At 38.7% G+C, this 26,680-nt stretch overlaps 1 protein-coding gene across 1 annotated transcript in view; it reads left to right on the top strand.

Moving 5' to 3' along the window:
* Positions 1-26,680, top strand: part of PCSK2 (proprotein convertase subtilisin/kexin type 2) — a 311,848-nt gene that overhangs the window by 154,146 nt on the left and 131,022 nt on the right. The window contains exons 4-5 of the mRNA XM_027840365.1: positions 1,716-1,824; positions 15,969-16,006. Coding sequence (XP_027696166.1) covers positions 1,716-1,824; positions 15,969-16,006 — 147 coding nt within the window. The remainder of the gene's footprint in view (positions 1-1,715; positions 1,825-15,968; positions 16,007-26,680) is intronic.

Genomic DNA, 26,680 nt, shown 5'->3' with positions numbered 1-26,680 from the left:
TGTTCAATTCGATTGGCTAAATATCAATATTTTAGGGAACTTATGTGTCACAGTGGATAGAGTGCTGGAAGACTGGGTTACTGATCCTGCCTCAGACACTTACTTACTGTGTGACCCTGGGCAAGTCATTCAACCTCTTTGGGCTACATTTTCCTAATTTGTAACAAGAAGGGGCTAGCCTCATTGGGTTCTATGTTCCTTCCAGCTCTGAATCTATGATACTATGATCTTGGCATGGAATTGACCCTTGGCACTGAAGCATCTCCTTTTGAAGGCTAGACCAGTGAAGAATTAGCTCTGGCTACTCTTTTGTAACCAGAAAGGCTTCGGATAGGCAAGGTTTCTTTGAAACCAGAAACTCTTGGGCCTAGTGAATCTGTCTGTCATACAAGGACCAGCCTAGTTAAGATAGGTTTGTAACCAAAGTAGATACAACACAAGTAAGTTTTTTGTTGTTTGTTTGTTGTTGTTGTTTTTTTACCATAACTACCCTCAAAGATTATTCTTAAGTCTTAGAGAAGTTGCAATGCATGTGGGAGAAGAGATCATCCATAACAATTAAATCATGGATTTTAGGTGTTTTAGAGTATATTCAGTGCTATTTCCAATAAGGAACTCATCTTCTCATCATCCAGGTTCACAACCTATGAGTCATCCCAGACTCTTAATTCTCCCTCCCCTAACAGTGTCAAATACTGTGGAGAGGTTTAAAAAATGAGGCTTAAGGAAAAAGTCACTGAATTTGGCAATTAAAAAGTCATCAAGAGCTTTCCAAAGGAATAGTTTATCAGCTTACCTTAAAGGTCCATAGAACAGCCAATGCATTACAAGCCTGCCTGAGAGGTGAACTGTGCCAAGGGATAAAGATCACGACTTAAAGAGAAAGCAAAAGTGTGGATTTGGGATCTTGTTGCTTTGCATGAGTTTGTTTTCAACCTTGCACATTAGATCACACAGTAAAGCATGTTAGCCACTCATTCATTCAACAACCGTTTAGAAGCAGTGTAGTATTATGGCTAGGAAGACACTGATCTTGGAGTCAGGAAAGCCTGGATTCAAATCTCACCTACATACGTATTAGCTCTGTGACCCTGGGTGAGTTTTTGCTGTTGTTCAGTCGTTTCAGTCATGTCTGACTCTCCATGACTCCATTTTGGGGTGTTCTCAGCAAAGACACTGGAATGGTTCACCATTTCCTTCTCCAGCTCATTTTACAGATGAGGAAATGGAAGCAAACAGGGTTAAGTGACTTGCCCAGGGTCACACTGCTAGTAAGTGTCTGAGGCCAGATTTGAATTCATGAAAATGAGTCTTCCTGATTCCAAGCCCAACACTGTCTCCCCTGCACCACCTACCTGCCCCTGGGTAATTTATTATGTTCCTGATTTTCCTCATCTATAAAAGTATTGGACTCAATTGCCTTTAAGGTCCCTTCCAGATTTGTAACTATGATTCCATAGTCCATTTATGAAGAGCCTACTATGTACAAAACACTGTGGGAGATACAAAAATAAAAAGACATGCCTTCATGGCATTTACAAGTTAGTAGGTAGGATATGATATATACATGAATATATAACATTATATAGTAAACATGTAGAAACCACAATGCAGAAAAGAACATAAAAGCACCATTACAATAAATATGAAATGAAAACTCTTAGTACTCGACACAAAATAAATAAAGCTCTTCTGCTTTTAAATTCGTATATCAGATCAACACTGGACAAGCTGATGGGACTCCAGGACTTGATTTGAATGTGGCTGAAGCCTGGGAGCTAGGCTACACAGGGAAAGGAGTTACCATAGGAATCATGGATGATGGTAAGTATTTCAAAATTCTTATATCATTTGAGAACATGGATTTGTCCACGGGTATTCTGTAAATACTTAACAACTGACTCTCTGAAAATGCATACCATGCTTTTAAGCTTAATTTGCTTTGTTTGACATTTTCTCTATCACTTTCTTAAGTCTAGACAATCAATAAATCAAACCTTGATTTGTAGCATATGCCAATTTCTGAAGTGTAAATGCTCACACTGAATATTGGCTGTTGGCTGTTGGTTCCTAAGAGTTGTTTGAGGTGGACTCCAGCATACCCCTGGATTTGTCTGTGCTTTTTTACAATGAAGCTCCTGTAAAAGCACATCTATTCTTCAAAAGGTGTTGATGAGATACACAGTATAGCACAATGCCTGGGACGTGGTGGTGCTTGTTGACTGACTGACTAACTGTTGTCTAAACCATGTTGTCTTTCCATTTTATGAATAAATCCTCATCTTTCTCCAGCCCTTGAAGAAAAGGCATCATTAAGATATGGTTATTCATGTTTCACCTTAGCCCCTTTAAATTCAGTACATGGACCTACCACTTCTCCCTCAATTCAAGGAGGTAGGGCAGGAACAAGACTACCTTCTGAGACTTGTATCATCTCACACCTCACACTGGTATCATTTGACTGAGGATCCCAAATCCCAGAAGTCCCCTGGGAACGCTATCTAAAGACCTTCTGCCAAGGTGATCCTAAGTCATCTTGGTAGAAGCTAGCTTTCAGCAAACATCCCCAGAACAAAACTTTCTTAATCCACACCTGGAAAATTCAATGGCAATGAATCTAAACTTCAAAAACAAAGCCTGGCCATGACTCTGAGGAACATAAGCAGAGGACTTTCTTAAAACCTAAGGAAGACAAGTAAACCAGAGGTAGACGGAGAAAAAAAGACAAACTGCTTTTCCCCTGACAGTCTTTTCACTTTCCTCCTACCACTATTAGCCATTGTCCTAGCCCATGCTATTGCCCTTTAGATATTTCCATTTTACTTACTCCATGCCTGAAATTTATACCCACTTGCCAAACCCCATTCATCATCCTTGAGCTCTCTTCCTCATATATTATTATTATATTCACGATCACATAAAGTAACGTCTTATACTAGGTTCAAAAAATTAAATTTCACAAGTACCAGATCAGATATGTGTAGTTAAGCAGCAGCAGAGCAATTGAAAAAAAAAAACAAACTTGGAAGTTTTCAAGTAGCATAAGCTTTATATAATCCAACAAGGAGGTACAACAGCCAAAATTGCTAGTTCAATGTTAGGCTATGTAACCCGAGTCCCAAAACCCATTGGTATGAGACTTTCTCCTTATTGGAGGAGGTTAATGCCCTGTGTTTGCAGCAGGGGGAGGATGGAGATGGTAACAGCAGGAGAGAAGAGAGCTCCAGGCTCTTTGAGGGTTCTCCAGTCTCTTTGGCCTCTGCAGTCCTTTTGGGTGCATCTGGCTTCCAACTTTGAGAGAGAGAAGATGGACAATGCCAATCCCACTTCAGATTACTGGAGGGAGAATAAGACTCTGGGAAGAAGCTGACATGAAAGGAGTTACCAGTCTCCATCATGTCCCTATCCCCAGCTTACTACACTAGAGACTTCAGGGAGGTACCCCTTTGAGTGACCTAGTACTCTCTTTCTCTCTCTCTCTCTCTCTCTCTCTCTCTCTCTCTCTCTCTCTCTCTATTTCTCTCTCTCTTTCTCCTTCCAATGGGAGAACTCCTTCAATCTATATTGTTTGGTATATATTCTCCTATATATACTACGTATACTCCTATGCATATAGAGCCCTCATTTCCCATTAAGAAATAGCAATCAGAAGTTTAGCTTGAACTTGAAAATCATATCCCCTAGACTAACAATATTGAATGGAGCAGATAGATAAAATTATATATAATATAATTTTCTCTCTGAAGAGAGCAGAGTGGTCAGCCTCTGGCTCCAACTTCCTGTTTCACTTCCTGGCAGAGAATAAAGTCTCTCTAGAGAAAGGTTGGAAAAGAGGCTAGAGATGTCTATTCTGTCTCCCTATGAGCCACACAATGACATCCTCATGTTACATATAGGGGACAGCCTTCTCTATAGCTACATAAAGAGATGTACAGCACTCAGGACTATAGAATCAATAGCCAATCAATCAACTAGCATTTATGAAGTACCTAAACTATACCAGGTACCATGACGGTTGCTGGGGCAGGTAGAAGAGAAAAAGAATGAAAAAAATGAAACAGCCCCCATTCTCAGGGAGCTTACGTTCTATCGGGGTAAAAAGTGCACATATATATAAATATGAAATATATACAAAGTAATTTCAAATAACTAGAGGGATCAAGAAAAACATTACATAGAAGATAATGCTTAAGCTTACTTTGAAAACAGATAAACAACTGCTCTTTTCATTGACAAATCTAATGACCTTGTCTTAGTCCACATCCTTCCTGACCTCTTTACTGTATTTGAAAGTGTTGGATGGAGTAGTCAGGCAAGCAATAAGTGTTTATTGTGTGGGCACCTAGTTTACTCCTAGGCACCAAATGCTAGGGTTACAAATACAAACCAAAAGAAAGACAGTCCCTGCCCTCGAGGAGCTTACATTGTAAAGGGGGAAGACAATATACAAATTGGAGCTGAAAACAGAAAGGACAGAGGAAAGAGCTAAAGGTAACCATTCTGGGACGTGGTATTGAAGTCCAAAAAGTCAGAAGCTCCTCTGGGAGATGAAGAAAGGTTGACTGGCCTGGGTCCCTTCCCAAAAATGGAGGCCCTACAAGGAACTAACCAATGGAAGAAAGGAGCTGGCATGACGGAGGGTTGTTCCAGGATGAGAGAATAGCAGGGGAGAATGAATACTCCAGAGCAGAGATACCCCAGGTGCTAAGGAGGTTTGAGGTAAAACTGTGACTAAGGCATGGTATTGAAGTCCAGAAAGTCAAAAGCACAGCCTGGAGGGAAATTAATGTTGGCCAGCCTGGTACTTTCCCCAAAATGAAGGAGAATTAAGAGTCCAGGACAACTCCTAGTTTGTGAACTTGTGTGACTACAAGAGTGGTGGTGCCTTTAAATGAAATAGAGAATTACAGAAGAGCAGTGGGTTTGGGAGAAAAGACAAATTTGGTTTGGGATATTTAGAGTTGAAGGTATCTAGGGGACATCGAATGGAAAATTTGCAATAAACTACTGCTAACACAGGCCTAGAGCAAGGAGAGATGAAAACTAGATGTATTGTTCTAGGAGTCATTTGCATAGAGAGGATAATCAAATCCATGGAATTTGATACAATCGCTAAGAAAAAGAATGTAGGGAAACAAGGGAAAAGAGCCTCGGGTTATATTCATGGTTGGTGACAGAACACGTCCACCAAAGGACACTCAGAAAGAGTAGCCAGACAGATAGGAAGAACCAAGAGAGAGCAGTGTCATGAAAACCCAGAACAGAGAGTATCTAGGAGAAGAAGGGGGTGGACAGCATCAAACGCTGCAGAGACAATAAGGATAGGAACAGTTAAAGGTCATTGAATTTGGTAATTAATAGATTGCTAGTAACTCTAGAGAGTGAAGTTCCAGATGAGTGATGAGGCAGCCAAGTGATATACTATTTGAAGTGTTGGACCTGGAGTTAGAAAAATCCACATGGAAATGCGGCCTCAGACACTTAATAGCTATGTGACCCCGGGCAAATCCCTTAACTTTTCTCAGTCTGTTACTTCATCTATAAAATGGGGATAATAATAGCACAGGGTTGTTGTAAGGATAAAATGAGTTAAGATAAAGCACTTTGCAAATATTAAGGCACTATATAAATGTTAACTGTGGTGATGATGACGATGATGAAAAAGAAGAAGATAATGATGATGATGATGATAATGATGATGATGATGATGATGATGATGATGATGATGATGGAAGCCATACTAAAAGGATTGGAAATAGATTGAAATGAAAGGAAGTGGAGACAATGATTATAGATAGTTTTTTTCTGGAATTTTGCTGTGTAAGGGAGATGAGACATAGGGACTTGAAAGCATAATAGGAACAAGTGAACTTTTTTTAAGATAGAGGAGAACTAGGCGTATTCCTAGGCAGCAGGGAAAGAGTAAATAGAAGGAACTTGAAAAATAGAGAGCGGAATGATTGTGGAAAGAAAGGAAATCTGCTGAAAGGGAAGGGAGGAAATGGGATAAAGGGCACAAGAAGATCTGACATTGATGAAGAAAAGAATTACCATTTCATCAGAGACTGGAGTGACATAGGACAGAAAGGGGGACAATGACAAAGGGTTTTGATCTATAGAACAGGGGTATAGAAAGGAAGAAGAGGAAGTTACAGCAAATGTCTTTTCTCTGAGGTGAATTTTTAAGTGGAGAGGATAACAGAGAGAAGGTATGGGAAACTTAAGGAGAAGACTTGGAATAACCACTGTAGGAAAAGCAAAACTGCATTACAGAATCAATTACAGAAGAAAGAGTAAACAGATTTCCTCGTGACAGAGAGGGTCTCATTGAAATCAGATGACATCAATTTATAGTGGATGCAGTCAACATGGTTAAATGACTTTACAATTCAACAGCCCAGTAACAGGAGCAGGGGAGGCAGATGTTAAGGGCTGGTGAATAGGAGATCCAACTGTACCCTGCCCCAGTCAGCCCTTACATAAAGTATTGTGTTCAGTTCTGGGCTCCACATTTTAGAAGGGATATTGATAAACTGCAGATCATTCAGAGGAGAGTAACAGGATGGTGGAGGGCCTCATGTTCATGCCATCTGAGAATTTAGAAGGACAATCTGGTATAATGCACAAAGGACAACCTCAGAATCAGGCAGACCTAAATTCAAGGCCTGGCTATGACATATACAATTGTGATAGTGGGCAAGTCACTTGACCCTGACCTCTCTGTGTGTGTCCCAAGACCATTCACTAAGTTGAAGATACTGGAAACATATAGCCTAGAGGAGGGATAAGTAAGTCTAGACACTTAAGAGTATATAACAGCTAACTTCAGGCATTTGAAGGTTTCTCATAACGAAGAGGGATTCATTTTGTTCTACCTCAGAACATAGACCTAGGAACAATGGGTGAAAGTTGCAAAGAGGCAAATTTCAGTTAGAGTCAGGAAAACCTTCCCAACCATTAGAGCTATCCAAGCATCAGAATGGGCTGCTTCTGGTGGCAGTGGGTTCCCTTCTACTTAAGCATGTCAAGCAAAGATTGGATGGTGTCATAGAGGGGATTCTTGTTCAAATAAGGCTTGTTTTAAATTACTCTCCACTCCCTTCCAACTCTTCAGTTTGGTAATTCCACAAGTAATAATAATACATCCATTGAGTACCTACTGTTTTCAGAACACTGTGCTAATATTGAGGATATAAAGAAATGTGTTAGGATCGCTGCCCTCACAGTGCTATGCATCATATTATTAAATGCATAATGCATAGAATATATAGCACATATATATAGATCAATGTCCCAAGAAGGGCAAGAACAATAGCAAAATTGTGAGTTATAATTGTGTTTATATTGTGATAGATGGTTAAGTTAGATTAACTAGTCAATTACTATCTTATGATTTGATTATGTATATCAGCTATAAGTTTTTGTTCCCCCTGGGTCACTGAAATAAAATTCAAGACATCAAATTTAAACACATTTTAGTTTTCTTATAACCACTAAAATCAGACATTATAGCTGTTAGGAGACTATGGCAATGGTCCAGATAGTAGTAATGAGAACCTATATAAGGGTAATAGCCGGGGAGGCGAGGGGGGGGGGGGTGGGAAGAGATGAAGAGTCAGAAGTTACTAAAGTAGAATAAATAGGACTATTTGGATGTGAGAGGTGATGTAAAAATTGGTATTTCCCCCAAGAAATAACTCAGATTGTTAAGGGCTCTTTTTTTCTTACTGCTGTCATACTATATCATGTGTGTATGTATGATATGTGTGTATAGTCATATCTAGAATGGGCTACAGTATGTTAGTTTTGCATGAGAACAGAAACAAGCTTAATCCTAAGATTCTCCAGAGTTGAATGGTAGAAAAATAGGCTTGTTTTCATAAGATCATAGATCTAGGGATGGAAAGCACCATGGAGGCTATCTAATCCTACCCCATCATTTTACAGATAAAGAAACTGAGGTGTAAAGAGGTTACATGACCCATCTATGGTCATACAAGTACCACGAGGCAGAACTAAGATTTGAACTAAAGTCCTTTGACTACTAGTTCAAAGCTCTTTCTACTGAACCATGGGCTTATGGTTCCCAAGAGCCTATGGATTTGTTCCTCTACCTCTCAAATCATTTTTTTTTCTGGTTTGGTCTTACACAAACATACAAAAACACAAAGCCCCCCCCAAAAAACCAAAACTACAGTCATAACAGAGCCACAATTCATTAATTTATGAACTCTTTCCCTGTTGAAGATGTGCTATTTGATTTTTAGTTACTACTTCCAACATCTCTAAGAAGAGGCTTAAGTCTGCATATCCAACTGACATTTATAGACACAGTCCTAACAGACTAGCTGTCTGTCTCCAAACAATGGTTTAATTTCACTTTGGGCCACTGCTCTTAGCCTATCTGAAAGTGATATAACACAACTAAAAGCTTTGAATACTTCACATATACTGCCTGGAGCAAGGCTCTCCAAGCCAGAGTGGCCCCTTCTGTGGTGCCAGTTACCTTGGAAGCCCATGTAAACTTTGCAGGTCTGCTTACCCTGATTTCCTGGAGTTAAAGCTTTGGAGAAAATTCCCTACTATTTGTTATTTGCCTGAATTCTCCAGAAATTGGCTTCATTGTTTTTCCTTGGTTGATTTACATATGAAGGACATTCAGAAATGAAATAATGATTTGTATTCTTTCTGGAGATGCACAAAGAACACTGTGTTCTCTAAAGGAAGCCTTTGAAACCATATTGCTGTGGAAGCCAAATAAGTCATCCAGTTTAAAGCCTAATTTTTCTTTGAAGAGTCCATTAAGTGTCAAAACCTGAAAACAATGTTGCCATGTTATCTGATGAGTGATACATTTTGAAGTGGATAAAAGAGATTTCTCTGGTGGCTGAGGTCTTTGAAAATTAGAAAGAGAAATAAAGGCAGAGAGGAGGGTACGTGTTGATGTTTGAACCTACTCAACTATTTCATGTTCCCCCAGTGCTTTAGCATGGAAACCTTTTCCAAGCGGGGGTGAGCGTTGCAATATATCGGTTGTTGACAACCGAATGCTGGTTTTAAACAAATCTTGTATAGACAATCAAGTGATGGAGGCCTCCCACAACACAACTCTTGTCCTGCCCTGCCCCATTCTTTGGTTGCTGAATACAGAAAGTGAGCTGAAAATGGAACTATTGCCTCCAGTAGCCCTGCCTATGCATATTTTAGTATCCTTTGTTTAAAGGGCCTGGATTAAGGCCCACATCACCCCTCCCTCTTTCCCTGAAGAACTGATGGGTAACTCTTCCTTTTTTGACCATATTATCATATTTATAGAGCTACAGGGGATCTCAGGGGCCTTCTAATTCAATCCCCTCATTTTATACATGAGGAAAACTGAGACCAGGAAGGACAGTGACATTTGAGCATAGAGCTTTGTCCAAGGTCACACAAGTAGTTAATATCAGAGGTAGAATTCTAATCAGAAGTCTGCTGGCCCCAGCTTGCACAAGTTCACAAAAGTTGATTGTGAAATTTTCATTGTGAGCAATTATACCTCAGAAATCAGCAAATGCTGCAAATATGGGCTTGATTCATTGTTTGGTTGATTGTCTAGACTTAAGAAAGTGTCCTCCATACATTTGTTTTCCAGAGAGCTGGTTATTAAACATTTACCAGCACAGTACTGATTTTAACTCAAGTCCTAATACTGTCTAGAGTCGGTGCTTTTTTTCTATGGTAACATGCTGTCTCCATTTATATTCAGATTTGTTAGTCATTGAGAAACTGGGCACTCTGCATGAAGAGGAAGAGGGGAGAGGAGGTCCTGTGGGGTAGAAGGAGAGAAATTCAGTTAAGACAACTTACTGCTTGTTTTTATTTCTTATATTGCTTTGTGGTATCTGAAATGGAAAGGATGTATGCAACACAAAGGATGAGACCTCAAATAAAAATTTTAAGAAGAAATTCCAAGATCCTCCTGAACCATATCATTTAGAGTTGTGAGGGACCTGAGAACTCATCTAATCCCTCCCTCTATTATAATTTGCCCATGGTTGCATAGGTAAGAAGTATCAGAGTTGAGATTCATACCCAAGCATCTTGACTCCAAGTCCATTGCTCTTTCCATGGTATTGCTCTGTTGTGATTCTCTCAAAGCTAAGACTTGATTAATCAACAGTTTAATTAAGTACCTACTGTGGTGCCAAGCTACCAGGCACTATCCTAAGCACTAGAAAGACAAAAAAAGGCAAAAACAGGTCTTGTCTTCAAGGAGCTTACAATCTAACAGAGGAGACCATAAGCAATTAACTATATACATACACGATATATATTCAGGATGGATGGAAGGTAGTATCCCAGTGAAGGTGCTAGTAGGAGAGGGCAATGGGAAAGATCTGCAGAAGGTGAGATTTTAGCTAAATCCTAAAGAAAAACAGGAAAGTAGAAGATTGAAATGAGGGGGGCAGAACATTCCAGACATGTCTTCAGGGAGACAATAAAAGCAAAGGCAAGAAGTGGGAGATATAGTATACTATATGAGGAACAGTAAGTCAACCAGAGTAGGCTAGAGGATCATAGAGCCTGCAGAGGAGAGGAGAATGTATTGGAAGGTAGACTTCCATTAGAGGATGATGAGACGAACATACTGAACATCATATATAGGATAATTTGGCCTTCAAGGCATTGGGATGACCAGATGTCCAGCAGCCACTTATCATCAAGTGGACATCCCTGCCTGCCCCTACAGCCCAAGAAAGAAAGGGAATTCCACTGATGTGGAAAATAAATACTATGTATCTGCATTCATAGGCAGTAAAATAATGCCCTCCAGCCGCTCTGTTGACTAGATATCATATCAGGAATATGATGAATACAGATTTGGAGACTGAGCTAGTCTCTAAGCACCTATGCTTAATCTGAGCTCCATTTTCAATTTGACCTCTCTGAGCCTATATCTCCTCCAAAGCTCAGCCCAGGCACCAATTCCTTCCTAATGCTTTCTCTGACTTCATCCCTCAGTTGCTCTTTCTCCTGCTTTCTTTCAAATTATCTATAAATTCTATGCCCATCCCCATGTCTACTCCCACTGAAATGTAAACTCTGTGAGCACAGGGCCTATTTAATTTTTTTCTTTTCACTCCAAGTACCTAACATAGTGCAGAGTTTCATAACACATAGTAAGTACTTAGATAGCCTATTAAGCACATAGTAGGTGTTTAATGGATGCTATGGATGAATTAAATTAGATCATTAAACCTACAAAAAATTACTGTCTCTAAACTCTTATCATCTATAAGCTTTTTTGTGAATGCCTGGTTATCTTCATGGAAATCACCCATTTTATAGGATATGTATGGCAAAATTGTAATCACTTTTAAAATCACTTTCTAACTTCCTCTTGCCATCCAGCACACTCTTAGATTGTTTTGCCCCATCTCTCCTACCCTCCATGACTATAGGGTGCTAGTCTAGATCACATTTTAAATAGCAAATATATTAATTTCTCAAACTAATATTAATTTAACATAATTAGGAGGCTATGGGCAGCTAGGTGGTACAGTGGATGGAGTGCCAGGCCTGGAGTCAGGAAGACTCATCTTCTTGAGTTCAAATTCAGCCTCAGACACTTACTAGCTGTGTGACCCTGGGCAAGTCACTTAACCCTTTTAACTTCAGTTTCCTCATCTGTAAAATGAAATGGAGAAGGAAATAGCAAACCACTTCGGTATCTTTGCCAAAGAAATACCAAATGGGATCATGAAGAGTCAGACATGAATGAAAGAATGACTGGACAACAATAAAAGGAAGCTATACTTTCTGATGCCCAGAATTGCATAATCTACAGGTAGACCACTTGCTCCATCATCCTGACTTTGAGGTTTTAGCACAATCTCCACTTGTAACACCTTCAGCACTTTCAATGTAAGGATGCCATATGGTCTCAAGAACTCCCTCTGAGAGCCTGACCATCACCCCAAGGCAGGCAGTTAAGTTCCAGTTAAGATATAGATTAAAGTAAGTAAAGTCATATTCCTGCCTTAGATCTTATCTGGAGTATCATCATGTTAATTTCTAGGTGCCATATTTTAAGATAGGCACAGATAAGCCAGAAGACATCCAGAGTAGGGAAACCAGCATGCTCTATGAAGATTGGCTGAAGGAATTGGGAATGTATAGCCTGGAGACAAGAAGAGAAGCTTCATAAGGACAGCCAGTATTTGAAGGGTTGTCTTCCTAAAGAGGGACTGGTCTTGTTCTGCTTGGTCCCAGAAGGCAGAAGTAGGAGCAATGGGTAGAGGTTGATTAGAGGAACATTTTGTTTCCAGTAAGGAAAACAATTCCTAGAAATTAGAACTATCTCAAAGCTCAATGAGCTGCCTGATGGTTCAAACTGAAGCTGGACACTTGCCATTGTAGTAAAGAGGATTCTTCCTCAGCAACGAGTTGGGGGCTAAGCAGCCTCTGCAGTTCCTTCCATTGCTGAAATTCTTTAGTTCTGTGATTTTGTGATGGTCACAAGAGTGAGAGGAGTCATGGGATAGGTGGTTAATGTCAGGGATGCTCATGAGGGACTGGAGTTGGGATGGCTCCCTGGCACCTGGGGAAGTCAAAATCAGAAGGTCAATGTTCAAGACAAGGGCAGGTCAGCCACTGAGTCAGAGAGAGCTTCAGGCAGAGGCATTGTAGCAATAAGCATGACACCCTGGGAAAGAAGTTGCTCTTTTATGGAAAAAAAATGTCTAAAACCCCAGTTAGGCCTTTTTTTCCCCTCAAGTCTTCAGACTTACCCAATTGGCTCCATCCACTAAGTAGAACTCTGCTTTTGTTAGGTGCTTCACCATTAACATTCTTATTCCCCTCAAGAGCTTTTAGTCTCTCTCTTAGATGGGAAGGCCACATCTTCTGAGCTCACTGCCTCTGTGTTCTCAAGAGATACAACAGATTAGCTGAAGAAGGCCTCGCCCTCCTTGCTATTAGCCAGTTTATATACTCCATGGGCCTTGTTTTTCCTTGGCTAAGACATGGACATGTGACAATTCTAAACCCTAGGTTATTAAAAGTTTAACTATGAATAGTACCACAGATCTCCCTGGCAACCCTCCCACCAAGTGATTATAGTGGCAGGGCCTTTAGCAGGTACAACAGGGCAACCTGGGCCCTTGAGGAATTTTGAGTGAATTAGATTCTATGGCAATCTAAATCACTGACAGAAAATCTAGAAGGGACCTTATACATCAAAGTTCAACCCCCTCCATCTTAGATGAGAAACCGAAGCCCAAAACAGTTGAGTGATTGCCCAAGTCAAACAGCTAATAAGGGTCTGAGGCAGGATTCAAAGGTTCATTACTCCAAGTCCAGAGTTTTACCCACCATATCATGATACCCCATATCATCAGTTTACAAATGAAAACATGGTTGTTTATGTATGGATTTATGGTCTTTCAAATTATAGATACATTGATATGTATGATCTGCAAATACTAGAAGAATCTGTGATTTTGTCATTTGTGGGAACTTCTGGTATGAGAATGCCTTCTACCAATGAAGTTCTGAATGAGCCTATGATATGGGAGATAATTCCTAGGGAATTGTCTGAGGCATACAGAGATTAAGTGACTTGCCGAGAAGTTCTCACAGACATGTACATACCAAGAATTGATAAATGAGTAAGAAGAGTTGTTATTGTTGTTGTTGTCTTTATCCTAACCATCATTATAGAGAACTCCCCAAAAAAACTCCTACTAAAGCAAATCAATAACCATTCAGCACCTTATAGTCTCAGAGAATTACCTGAGCCTCTGAGATGTCAAGGCACTCACCTGTGACCACAGTCATTATATGTGAGAGGCAGGCGTGGAAACTAATGTGGCCAGCTATCTATCTGCTATGCCAGGCAGTCTCTAGCTGAATGAATAATGTAACAACTGATTATCTGAATCAAAAGACACACTCATAAGAGGAAGTTTTACCACAAAAGATAATAATAGAGGGAGGAAGGGAGGAAGGAAGGATGGAAGGAAAAGACGAAGGGAGGAAGGAAGAATGAAGGAAGGAAGGAAGGAAGGAAGAAAAGAAGGAAAGGAGCAAGGAAGGAAGGAAAGAAAGAAAGGAGGAAGGAAGGAAAGGAAAGGAGAAAGGAAGGAAGGAAGAAAGGTTGGATGGATTTATTACACACTTACTAGGTGCTGGCCATGGTACTAGGCGCTGGCCATGGTACTAAGTGCTTTACAAATACAATTTCCTTTAATCTTCATAATAACTCTGGGGAGGTAAATGCTTATTTTTATCTCCATTTTAAAGTGAGGAAACTCAGACAGGCAAAGGTTAAGTTACTTACCCAGGGTCACACAGCCAGTAAATGTCTGAGGTCAGATTTGAACTCAGGTCTTCCTGACTCCCAGCCCATACCTTTCCACAGGTATGGAGCATTATATATAATAACAGATTTTTTCAATGTACTTCAATTAGTCAATCAGTCAACAAGCATTTATTAAGCACTCACTATGTATCAGGTGCTGTGCTAAGCACTGGAAATACAAAGAAAGGCAAAAAACAGTCCCCTGCTTTCAAGGAGTTCATAATCCAATAGATGAGAACTATGTGCATCTAATCTTCCCCCTCTTCCCGATTCCACCTCCAGGGTTCTCTCTCCTGTTCTACCTAGTTGCTACTAGTATCACATGCTCAAAACTGAACTTCTGTTAGAGACCACAAGGCACTTTCCTGTGTGACCCTCTTCTCCTGGACATTACAAGGAACCCTCTTTGGGGGAGGAGAGGATCACATTTTATTTTGTTTTGTTTTGATTTGTTTTTTTATCATAGAGTATTTTACTTTTCCCCAATTATCTATAAAAAACAACGTTTTAAATTCATTTTAAAATTTCTGAGTTCTAAATTCCTTCTCTCCCTCTCTGCCCCCAGGAACCTCCTCTTTTAAGCAGTAATTATACACCTCTCCCCACTCCCACTCCAACTCCCTCAAAGTTTCCACCCCCACAAAGCTTGCAGTGGTCCACTTGGTCTTAAGCTCAGGCTTACAGCAAACATCGCTAATTTTTTGATGCTGAAACAAAAGATACAGTCAGAACATATGCAGGCTTGTGACATATAGCCACACTTGATCCACCGTGACAATTCTTGGACATGCCACAGAATATGTGAGGTCTATCCAGAAGCTGGTCAGCTCTGTCAGGGGTTTAGGCCAGCTGAAATTGTTCTTGAACATTGGAGTTTAGGCTGTTTTATATTTGGGTGGTGCTTTTCACAAATGCACTCATCTGTAATAAGGTGTGTCCTTCCCCCACCCCCACATCTACCTGGCCCTGACCCCACCCCCTCAAGTATCTTTGAATATACCAACTAGGAGTAACCTGGATTAGGATTGAAACATAGGTTGGTGCTCACTGGTTATACATAAAGATATGTTCCTAATTCTGGCTGTTTCTATGTATATATCTTGTTTACATCAACACTACCTTCCTATTCTGACAAGATGATCTCATCCATGACTGTAATATTGAAGGCTGCAATGAAAATGTATGAATTTGTAAGAGACTTAAAAATTTAAATTGTATGTAAATTTAAGTTAAATGTAAAATGTAAGAATTTCTACACCTCTGTCCCAGGAAGGGGTTTTAATGAATCATTGGTCATAAATTCTAACATCTGTGTTATGAATTCCAACCCTTTAGCCCCAACTATATTGGGACATATTCATCTAGCATGTCTCTCCTGACTGACACTGATGCTTATTTGCCAGTACATCTCATCTTAAGACAGTAATGGGAAACCTTTGAGGCAGGTAGCTAACATGGCATCAGTCTGACTTGCAATCTTCACAATAATTTGCAGTGCATGTGGTGGGGTCAAGGAGGTGGGTGGTGTAGGGAAGAAAATCAGAGGCAATAGCTAGTGCAGTGATGCTAGGAACACATTCTGAAGGCATTAACCTCTGATTTCTGTGCTTTTGTTCCCTTCTTACAGGAATTGACTATCTCCATCCAGATCTTGCTGCAAATTATGTAAGTAAAAGCTACCCTTTGCTGGGAAATGTGGGGGTTCTTTATTGGTCTTATCTCTTCAGCTTTGGGAGCATGCAGACATTAGAGCCACCAATCTTGTAGCTGCTGAGCCCTTCCTCTGAAGGCAAATGGACTGAAATAGGACTTGGCACTATGTCAACTTTGAGCTGTTTATAAGAGACAAGGACAAGGATAAAAGTCTGCAAAGAAAGGGGGCAGGGGAAGCATGAGAGTCTATAATTTTGCCTTTTCTGTAAAATGGGAAATCTTGCAGATAGGCCATAAGGAATAAAGGAAAGAGAATTGTCCTCAGGGTTAAGAAGACCAGGGTTCAAGATTAACCTCTGATAAATACTAGCTATATGTCCTTGAATAAGTCACTTGATTTTTAGTAGTACAGACAACCCACTAAGATTATAAATTTTAGAATCATTGTCAATCTATGTTGGTAGAGAGATTACCCACCAGGAGTTCCTTACACTGATAAAGTCACGCGTCTAGACTAGACAAAACTCACCAACCAACCACCTTACAAGGATACTTTGAGAAGCTAATGAAATAATGTGCTAAAAGCTCTTTCTAACTGTAAAATACAATGAGAAGCTAGAATTCTTGCCCAACTTGCTCTGCTGAATCAGAACATAGAGGGAAGTTCTTTTTTTTTATTTATAACATAGTCATTCCCCAAACTACACTACCCATGCACACTACTGAGCCCTCTTGTAACAAAGAAAAACAATTAAGTAAAAACTGACCAATGAAACCACCTCACCTCATAATGCAATATTTTGCACCCATGAACCTTCTAACATGAAGAGGAAAGTATAATTTCATAATTTATTCTCTAGGACTGACATTGTTTAGTTCAATTTAATTTCAAAATAACTAATTTAATTTAATTAAGTTCAAAATAATCTGTATTTGGTTGCCTCTTAGTGTTGTTTTTATTTATGTCACTGTACATACTTATTTCTGTATCAGTTTACCATGTCCTCCCATTTTTTTAAAAACCTTACACTCCTTGTTTCTTATTGTGTATTAATATTCCATTTCATTCATATGCCACAATGCATTTCCCCATTCCCCAATTGATGGACATCCACTTTGTTTCTAGTTTTTTGCTTCTGTAAAAAGTTGGAGTGAAGTTCTAAACTGACTCTCTGTCATAAAGGTCTCTACCCTCTTTGCTTTACCTATTTACAAATATTATATGAGCCTAAACATAGGAATAATTTAGTTAAATTTATGTGGATACTCTTAGGCCCATTATTCTGTACAACTCATTTAGACTTTAAACTTTTTGAGGACAGGAGCTGCATCCTTTTCATGTTCTGTAAAACTTTCCTCATCCCCAACATTCCAAGTACTTTGAAGGACTGAGTGGTGTATCTTTGATTTTTTTACGCAGAATAAATCCTGAACAAGAAAGTAATAGTGATAAAGGCTACTGCTGGGGCCATGGCTCACACTGTTATTTGAGCCCAATGATTCATATCATGTTTTGAGGGATGCATAAGTATGATCAAAATCTCTCAAATATCATTAAATACCAGTTAAGGATGTTTGAGTAAATAATAGTTCCTTCTCCCCTCCCCACCCCCAAAATTATTTGTTCTAAACTTAGCGACTGTCACCAAAAATTAACATTCAAACACAAAAGGAAAAATGTTGAATGATCACACATAAAACTGTAAGCATATATATTTATATATAGTGTATATTAACACAATAGAGGCAATATAACAGTGAATATGATCTCAGAGACAGAAAGAGCTGGGTCCAAATCCTGGCTCTGACACATATTATCTCTGTGACCCTGGGCAAGTCATTCATCTTTTAAATGCTCTTTAAGACTTTAAGTTACAAAGGAGATGTGATAATGCCTTGACACAGGAAACTTCCTCATCTGGGAGTTCCCTACATCAATAAAATCACAGTTCTAGTTCCTATCCCTATATTAACTTTAGAGACATTACGGCATAGTAGAAGGTTGGGCTTATAATCATTATAACTTAAATTCAAATTTTGTCTTAGACATTTATGTATGTATTACCTTGGGCAAGTCACTTAATCTCTATGTGCCTCAGATATCTCTCTAGGTTTTATCTACCAGGTCAGAGTTGGGTAAAAATCTATTTGGGGAAATAATTTCTATACTGCCAAAATTGCAGACCCTTTATATATTCGAGCCTTGCATCACACAATGCTTGGGACCAAGAATGTGCTTCATAAATGCTTCATCCAGCTAATATAAACATTAATAGAATATTAAGAAAGCACTCTGAGTATTTCCATTTCTCCCTCTGAATTTTTTTTCCTTCTGTGTATTTTTTCCAAATTTTATTTTCATCATTATTGTTCTTACATTTTTTGCTATAATTCTGCTTTCTTTGCTCTGTGTCACTTCATATAAGTCTTCACATATTTCTTCATATTGTTTATATTTATAGTTTGGTATGGCATAATGTTACATTTAGATATCACAATTTATTGAGCCCTTCCCTATTCATTGGGCACACAGGTCATTTGCATTTTTGTTTTTGTTTTGTTTGCTATTACAAATAATTTTACTATAGACATTTGGTTTTGTTCAGTTGTGGGATTTTTTTACCTGTCGGTAACATCCTTATAATGGGATTGCTAGGTCAGAGGATTTGAGTGGCTTTATAGCTCTTGTTTTCAATAGCCCAAAAGGTGGCACCAATTCACAGCTTCACCAACAACACCCCAGTGTCAGGCTACTTTTTATCACCCTAAAGAGAATCATTTTTTATGTTTTGACACATTCACTTTAAAAAATAACCCCTCAAAATTTCAATGGAAGATTGCTAAATTAAATCTCTTTTATCTCCAAATTTAATAATGTAGTATTATTATTTTAACCTGACTAGAATAATGTCTAAGAGATGAAAAGGCAGAGAGAAAGGGAGAGGGAGAGGAACATCTAATTTACAGTAGTTCTATTTCATCAATACTCCAAATCAGCTATTCTTATCCATGTTGCATGGAGAAAATAGAATTTTTCTAGCTGCTTAACCTCCTGTGACCAGATGATGTAATACTGATAGAAGTAATTGACATTAGAGAATGTATTTCCATTTGCTGGTTTGCATTCATACATCTAAGAGAGTAGGATATATATATATACACACATATATGTATACACACATATATATACACACACACATATATTTATCAATGTATATAAATATATGTGTGTATATATGTACATTTTTAATGGGGAGATTATTTTAAGTTAAGTGAATCACTGTCTGAGACACACAGGTTCTACTATGTATCTAAAAAGAAATGACAAAAATGAACCCTACCTGACAATTATATTACCGTCTCTGAAGTATGAGAATTCACTTAAATATCTTAAATAAGGAGATACCGAACTTTCCAAAAAGTTAACAATTTGGTGACAGCATCCACATTAATAGATGCTTTTAAAAAAAATCCTCTTTTCTCCTCTCTCCATCCCAACCATCATCACCACATAGTAAAACCTTACTGTTGGATTTAGTTTTCTCAGGAGTTAACAATTTCACATGCTCCTTAAATTTAGCAGCAGGTAAAGAGGATGGAAGATGGAGACCAGACTCAGTCATGACCTCTTTTCAGTGCCTTGTGATTTCCTTTTCCTTGTCTTCACAAAACCTAGATGACTCTGGGGATTTTGATAAAGATGAGATTAAAGCACTTAAGCCTTTTTTTTTTAGGCAATTGGGGTTAAATGACTTGCCCAGAGTCACACAGCTAGTTAAGTGTCAAGTGTTTGGTCTGAGGCCGGATTTGAACTCAGGTCCTCCTGATTTCAGGGCCAGTGCTCTATCCATTGCGCCACCTAGCTGCCTCCTTAAAGCACTTAAGTCTTAACACTTTCCCTAAAGTACTAATATCCAGAGCTCTCCCCTTACTAAATTAAAATGCCAAGGACAAACCAATTCCAACATCAGTCTGAGTGTTCTAGAGATTTCTCATAACATGGATTAAATCCATTTCTTTTCTTTTCCTCACGTTCTAAGATCCTTCTATGGAGGTTTGGTTCAAATTGTGGTTTGGTTCACAGATTCACAGAGCCAGGCTTTATAAAGGGCTTTATAAATCTTCCTTATAATTCTTCTTACAAGTCTAGACCTTCATTTTCCACATCAGTAAACTGATGACCAGAGAAGTTAAGTGATTTGCCCAAGGTCACACAAGCAGTAAGGCTTGAGCCAGACTTTGAACTCAGATCCTATGTTTATAAATTCATTGTTCTTTCCACTGCACCCCATTAAATTATTCAATAAATTGAGGTTCTGCTAAACAGAAACATATTTGTAACATATTTAGGCACCTAGGTGGTGCAATAGATAGAGCAGCAGGCCTGGAGTCAGGAAAAACTTGAGTTCAAATCCAGTCTCAGACACTGCCTAGCTGTGTGACCTTGAGCAAGTCGCTTAACCTTTGTTTGACTTAATTTCCTCATCTGTAAAATGGGGATAATAATAGCACCTACCTCCCAGGGTTGTTGTAAGGATCAAATGAGATAATAATTATAAAATACTTAACACAATTCCTGGTACATAATAAGTGCTATGTAAATGTTAGCTATTATTATTACCACTCTGATTATTGTAAGTCTCTGCTTCCTACTGAAAGCTAACACTACATAGAACTGCTTTTGTGATTCTTCTATGCAGAAAAGAGAAAAAAATCCAAGCCTAGTCATGGAAAACTTGATAGGCTGTAGTCATTTTAACTAGCCTGCAATCCTACATGGAGAAGACTTTGATAATCCATCAAGGATCCCCGATTTCATTAATAGGAGTTCTCCCTCCACCAAAATAGAACTCAACCCTCTGCATCTCAGCAGACAATCTTCACAGTTTGCTGTGGGTGAAAAAATAAATTATTCTCTGGACAATCTTCAGAAGGCAAACTTCCCCACACGTAGCCAGGCATATCCCCAGATGACATCAACTAGGCTCATACTCAAGGTTTTTCTAACTGGATTAAAATCCCACCAAGGCTTCTACCCCTATTCATGCACTCAGGGCCATTTCAACATTGTAATTAGAGGAGTGGAATTGTGATAATCAAACAAGTTAAACCTTGTAGGCTATCTCTCTGTCCTAAAGTGGCACAGTGGATACGATGCTGGTCTTAGAGTTGGAAAGATCTGAGTTCAAAATATGACTTGGATACTTACTAGCTCTATGACTCTGGGCAAATCACTTAAACCGCCTTATGTCTCGGTTTCCTCATCTGTAAAATGAGGGGGTTGGACTCAATGGCTAGTAGGGTCCCTTCTAGCTCTAAAATTATGATATTATTCCTCCCAGCATGATTAGTTATTATAGTCACAGTGAAGAGAAAATTGGGATTGAAAGGGACATAGGATTTCTGTGAAATCACTGAATCAGTAATGATTTATTCAGTGCCTACTATAGATCTGGACAGACAAAACAGAAAGAGTCCCTGCTCCTCCTTAAGAAGCTTTCCTTAAACTAAAAATCAATAGCACAGTGGATAGAGTACCAGCCCTGGAGTGAAGAGGACATGAGTTCAAATCAGGCCTCAGACACTTGACACTTACTTGTTGTATGACCCTGGGCAAGTCACTTAACCCAGATTGCCTTGCCTAAAATAAAAATCAATATTTTCATATTTAAAATACCAGACAACACCTGCCCCTCAAAAAAAAAATCTGCCACCTGCTATTGCTTAATTTCCATCCCTCCCAGGAAGAAGAGTATACAAGCCAGCATCAGGAATGCCGGCAGGAGGGGCTCTTTCAGGGAAGGCAACATGTGCATACTGAACTGCCAAAAAAAACAGGTGTCCCAAAAGCGTTGGTGCCACTTTAAGCTATTAAATATACACCAAGTAAACATGAAGTTATTTGGTGGTGGAGACACTTGCAGTTGGGAGAAGAGGTGTTATGTAGAAGGTGGCATTTGAGCAAAGCTAAACCTTTCCAAGATGTCCTGTCCAAAATGGTGACTGACTGACACAGTGGACTTAGTTAGAGCCCTTTCAAGAGTTGAGTGAGGATTACGACAAAACTGAAAGCGAAACTACTTAACCTTGCTTAGGATCAGACAATTTTAAAGACAGAAGGGAGCCCAAACACCCCACCTCACTTTAACAGATGAGGAAACTGAGATGTGACACAGTGTCATGGAATCAAAGATATTCCCAAGGCCATCTAACCCAAACCACAATGGACCAAGAATGCCTTCTAGAACATTGCTGGGAAATGCACATCCAGCCTTGGCTGAGGGCCCCGTTATAGTCCTGAACAGTTCTAATTTTGCTGATGTTTGCCTCATCATTGTCGTCATCATCATCGTTATCATCCTGTCATAGTGAATAGAGGGTAGGTCTCAGAATTAGGAAGACCCGAGTTTAAGTCTTCTTTCTGAATCATACTGGTTGTATGACCATGGGCAAGGCACCTAAATTCTCAGTGACCCCATGCAACTCTCTGAAGATACAAACACACACACACTACAATTAAAAATTAATTTTAAAATTCACACTATAATTAGCAAAATGAGAATTATAAGTAGAGTACAGTGTGCCCAAGAGAGCAATGAAATCAGTGGACAGTGGTAGACTTGAAAATTATTTGGACAAGGGCTTTACCAAGCTAAAGCAGTCAGCTTCACACCTTGTTAAATCCCTTAATGACTCAGTTGTGATCAATTGGCCCTGTGCCCTCATAAGAAGCTATTCTCTCAAAAGGACGAGATTCGGAAGTTCATTTGAGATGAATGTCAGCACAAGAATAAGCTGCGAAGGGAGTAACTCTGTCAGGCCAAAGATCAGTGAGTCAACAAGTGTGCACCAAGTGCTTTCTCTGTGCCCAGCACTGTAAATAATTAGGTCTAAGATATATGCCGAGTAAAAGGAAGGCAATAACTAGCATCTTGGAGGGTAGGAGAAGGAAGGAGAAAGGCGGGGGGTGTGGGGGGGTGTCAAGAAGGCCTCTTCAAATGGCAAGGTTTGAACTGAGTCAAGACAAAAGCCCTTATGGGCCTGAACTAGAATGGTGGTTGTTTGAATAGAGAGAAGGAGTTTTACACAAGAGATGTAGTGGAGGTAGAAATGCCATGTTTTGGCAGTGGATTTGATATATGGGATGAGAATGAGGCATCCAAGATGAAACCAAGGTTTCAGAATGGGATGACTGGGAAGATAAAGGTGCCCTCTACAGTAATCAGTCAGTTTGGAAAAAGGGAAAGATAATGGATTCACTGTTGGACTTATAATTTAAGGTGCCTAAGGGATATCTAGTTTGAGATAGCCTATAGACAATTGGTGATGTGGGACTAGAGCTCAGGAAAGAGATAGGTACTGGATAAACAGATCTAGGAATCACCTGTGTAGAGAAGATAATTGAACCCATGGGAATTACATAAGATTACCAAGTAAGACAATATAGTACATACCCAATTCCTTCCAAACTCAAAACTGTGGTACCCTGCCTAGATAGCCCATATATAAACCCTTCATAGTCACCATTAAACATTTACAAAAGTATCACTAAAACTTTTTAAAGCAGGGAGAAATAACTTGTTCAAAATTCTTTTTAACAACATGTCCCTTCATATTCACCTTGAGTGATCACCCTCTTGTGGCATTCCTACTCTGCATCATCATCATATCATGTCATAATGAATAGAGGGCAAATTTCAGAATTAGGACGATCTGAGTTTAAGTCTCCCTTCTGACTCATACTGCTTGTATGACCATGGACAAGTCACTTAGCTTCTCAGTAACCCCAACCAACTCTACAGCAATAAGTTACAGGGCAATTGCTACTCAGCATTAACAGAGGGAATTTTTAAATTGAGAACATCCCATGCCAATGAAATCATACATCTGGGCTACCACCACAACCACAGCCATCACTAATATATTACTAATATTAAAATTATTTTAATAACGTTTGCACACCATTAATATAATAAATGACAAAACAATTATGTCAAGAAAGTGACTGACACTCCCTCTTATCTTCAAAACTAGAAAGTAAGAAAATAAGTGGTGGGGCATAATAAGACTAATCATTATTGGCACAAACACTTCCCAAAGGCTTATGAATTACTACAAAAGCATTTCATTAGTTTTCCTGCAGATACAAGCCTGATCCTGCCTTCCTTAATGGCACATATCTACTGCCAAAAGGTGAGAACAGTAATAGCTCCTCAAAATATTGAGCTATTATGTGTCAATCAACCAATAGACATTTAGCAATTGCCAGCTATGGGCCACGTGTACTTTACACAAATCATTCACACTTGTATCAATAAAAAATGAACAAACTGAATAAAACAAAATAATAGCTGAGGAACAAAAAGGAAGCACTAAAAAGGTCTAAGAGTATAAAGAACAATTTATTGCTCTTTGTATCACATTAGAATATAATCTCCTTGAGAAGAGTGATAGTTTCATTTTTTTTTGTATTTGTGCCCCCAGCTCCTAACACAATGTCTGACACATAGTGGATGCTTAATAAATTGTTGTACATTGATTATTATTAGTTTGATAATTACTCAATAAGTTGCCCAAAAGTAGAGTTACATGTATATTGCCTTGAGATATTGTTGGAAAGCTTTTGACTCTGTTCTGTACTCATAACTTATTCATGTCCTACAAATATATGAACTAAACCCAAGTGTAATGGAGAATGATAAGAGCATTTGATGTCCACATAGAAAACTTTTTTATTTAAAATGTACCACCAAAATAATACTGTGAAAAACAATTGATATAAAATGTAGGCAGAGTCTAAGCCCCTGTTGCTTCTGCCTAGCTTTAATTCCATTATCACGTTTATTGAGTGGGACTAAGTATGGCTTCCACATTAAAGCGACAGTGGAACCATGGATGAAAGCAAGCTATGCATGAATTGACTTTTTGGCTCCAGTGAGAAGCACATTTAAACAACTCCTTCATCTCATGGAATCTTTCTCCAATTCTATCTACCATTTTGGACCTGATAAGTCTAAAATTAATGTACATCAAAGTAAATATAGAAACTGAAAGCTTCGAGTTTGGATCTGGAAACCAAACTGAACCAATGGATGAAGGCAATACTTAAAATACCTTTGTATTAAGTTAATTTGAATATTTCAAAATGAGGGAGTGAGGTGTTTGAATCTGCTCTTGGATCTTAGTTGTTGCATAAAGCTCCATGTGGAAGTAAACCGTTTTTTATTACATTTGGCAAATCCAAAAGTGACTACCTTTTGTTAGCTTTTGTTATTGTTTGGTGAAATAATATTTGCTTGTTCCAAAAATGTATCTGTAAGCCTTTTTTCCTGTTTGTCATGTACTCTGAGTTAGCTATCAGATTTTTTTCTTCCTTTTTGATAAAGAAATGCTTATCTTTCCATAGCTGCCTTAGGCTTCTTGGGTCTATGTTTTGTTAATATTGAATGTGTTTAGGATGCTTTATAAATAAATTATGGTCCATTTCATAGTTCTGAAAGTACATGTTAAGACTGATATCACATGGGTGTCAATTGCTTGTTTATGATGGCAATGCAGGATCAGCTCATTGCCACCAGAAATTACTGTCGACTTATCCTTAAGGAGCCATGACTTAATGATCAGTGCAGATTATGCAGGAAACAGTTGAAATTACGCAACACATCACTTCAGGCTGTAAAATTTTAACACCTGTCAAATGTCTAGCAAGAGACAACCTAGTAGTTAAAATTATATCTATACAAGTTCAGTACATTTCATAAGCTAATGGAAAACAGATCCCTGCCCTACAAATACACAAATAAGAAGATTTGACAAATAAACCATATTGGAACCAGACCATTATCAGAGGCAGAACTGTTGCCCAAAATCAACAGAACATAACAATGAGCCATAAAAAACATTAAGAAAATCTATTTTTCTTAACAAATATTCATAATCTCCAAGCTACATTGAATGGAAAATTTTCTAAATCTAGAGCTTTAACAAAAAGAAATTAAAATCATGGAAGAACAAAACAAGATACATAGCATCACTATCATCCCAGTCTGATACCGAAATTGTCCTGAAAATGTTTCCCCTAAGCCTCCGTAACACAAGCTTTGGAACTTTCCGTCTATTCCAAAAAGTATTTCTTTTTTTCTCCCTTTGTAATAGTCCTCAGAACATCATAGATAAAAGAACAATAGCAGGATAGTCACGTGTCCCAGGATTTTCTGCATAACATCTCAAACAAGATGAAAATGGAATTATGATAATGATTATAAATAGTTTATCTTTATGTAACACTATACAATCACATACATTAAGCTCTTTGATCCTACCAACAGTTTTATCAAGTAGGAAGTCCAAGTATTCTAATGATCACCATTTTATAGGTGAGAGAATTGAGCCTGAGAGATGTTCCATGACTTGAGAAAGGTTACATTATTCAAATGCCACCTCCTACAAGAGGCTTTTCCTCAAATTGGGGGAAGAGGGAATATATAGGCAATAGTCATTCAGTCAACAGCATTTATTAAGGTCTTACTATGTGCCTGGCACTGTGTTAAATGCTGGGCATAAAAAGAAAAGCAAAAAGCCCCCTGGGAGCTCACATTCTTGTGGGGAAGACAACATGCCAAAAAAAAGGACTTAGAAGAGATAGATAGATAGATAGATAGATAGATAGATAGATAGATAGATAGA

Source organism: Vombatus ursinus, unplaced genomic scaffold (assembly GCF_900497805.2).
Source record: "Vombatus ursinus unplaced genomic scaffold, bare-nosed wombat genome assembly UNPS02014841.1, whole genome shotgun sequence".
Classification (NCBI taxonomy): Eukaryota; Metazoa; Chordata; class Mammalia; order Diprotodontia; family Vombatidae; genus Vombatus; species Vombatus ursinus.
This window is presented reverse-complemented; position numbering and strand designations above follow the sequence as displayed.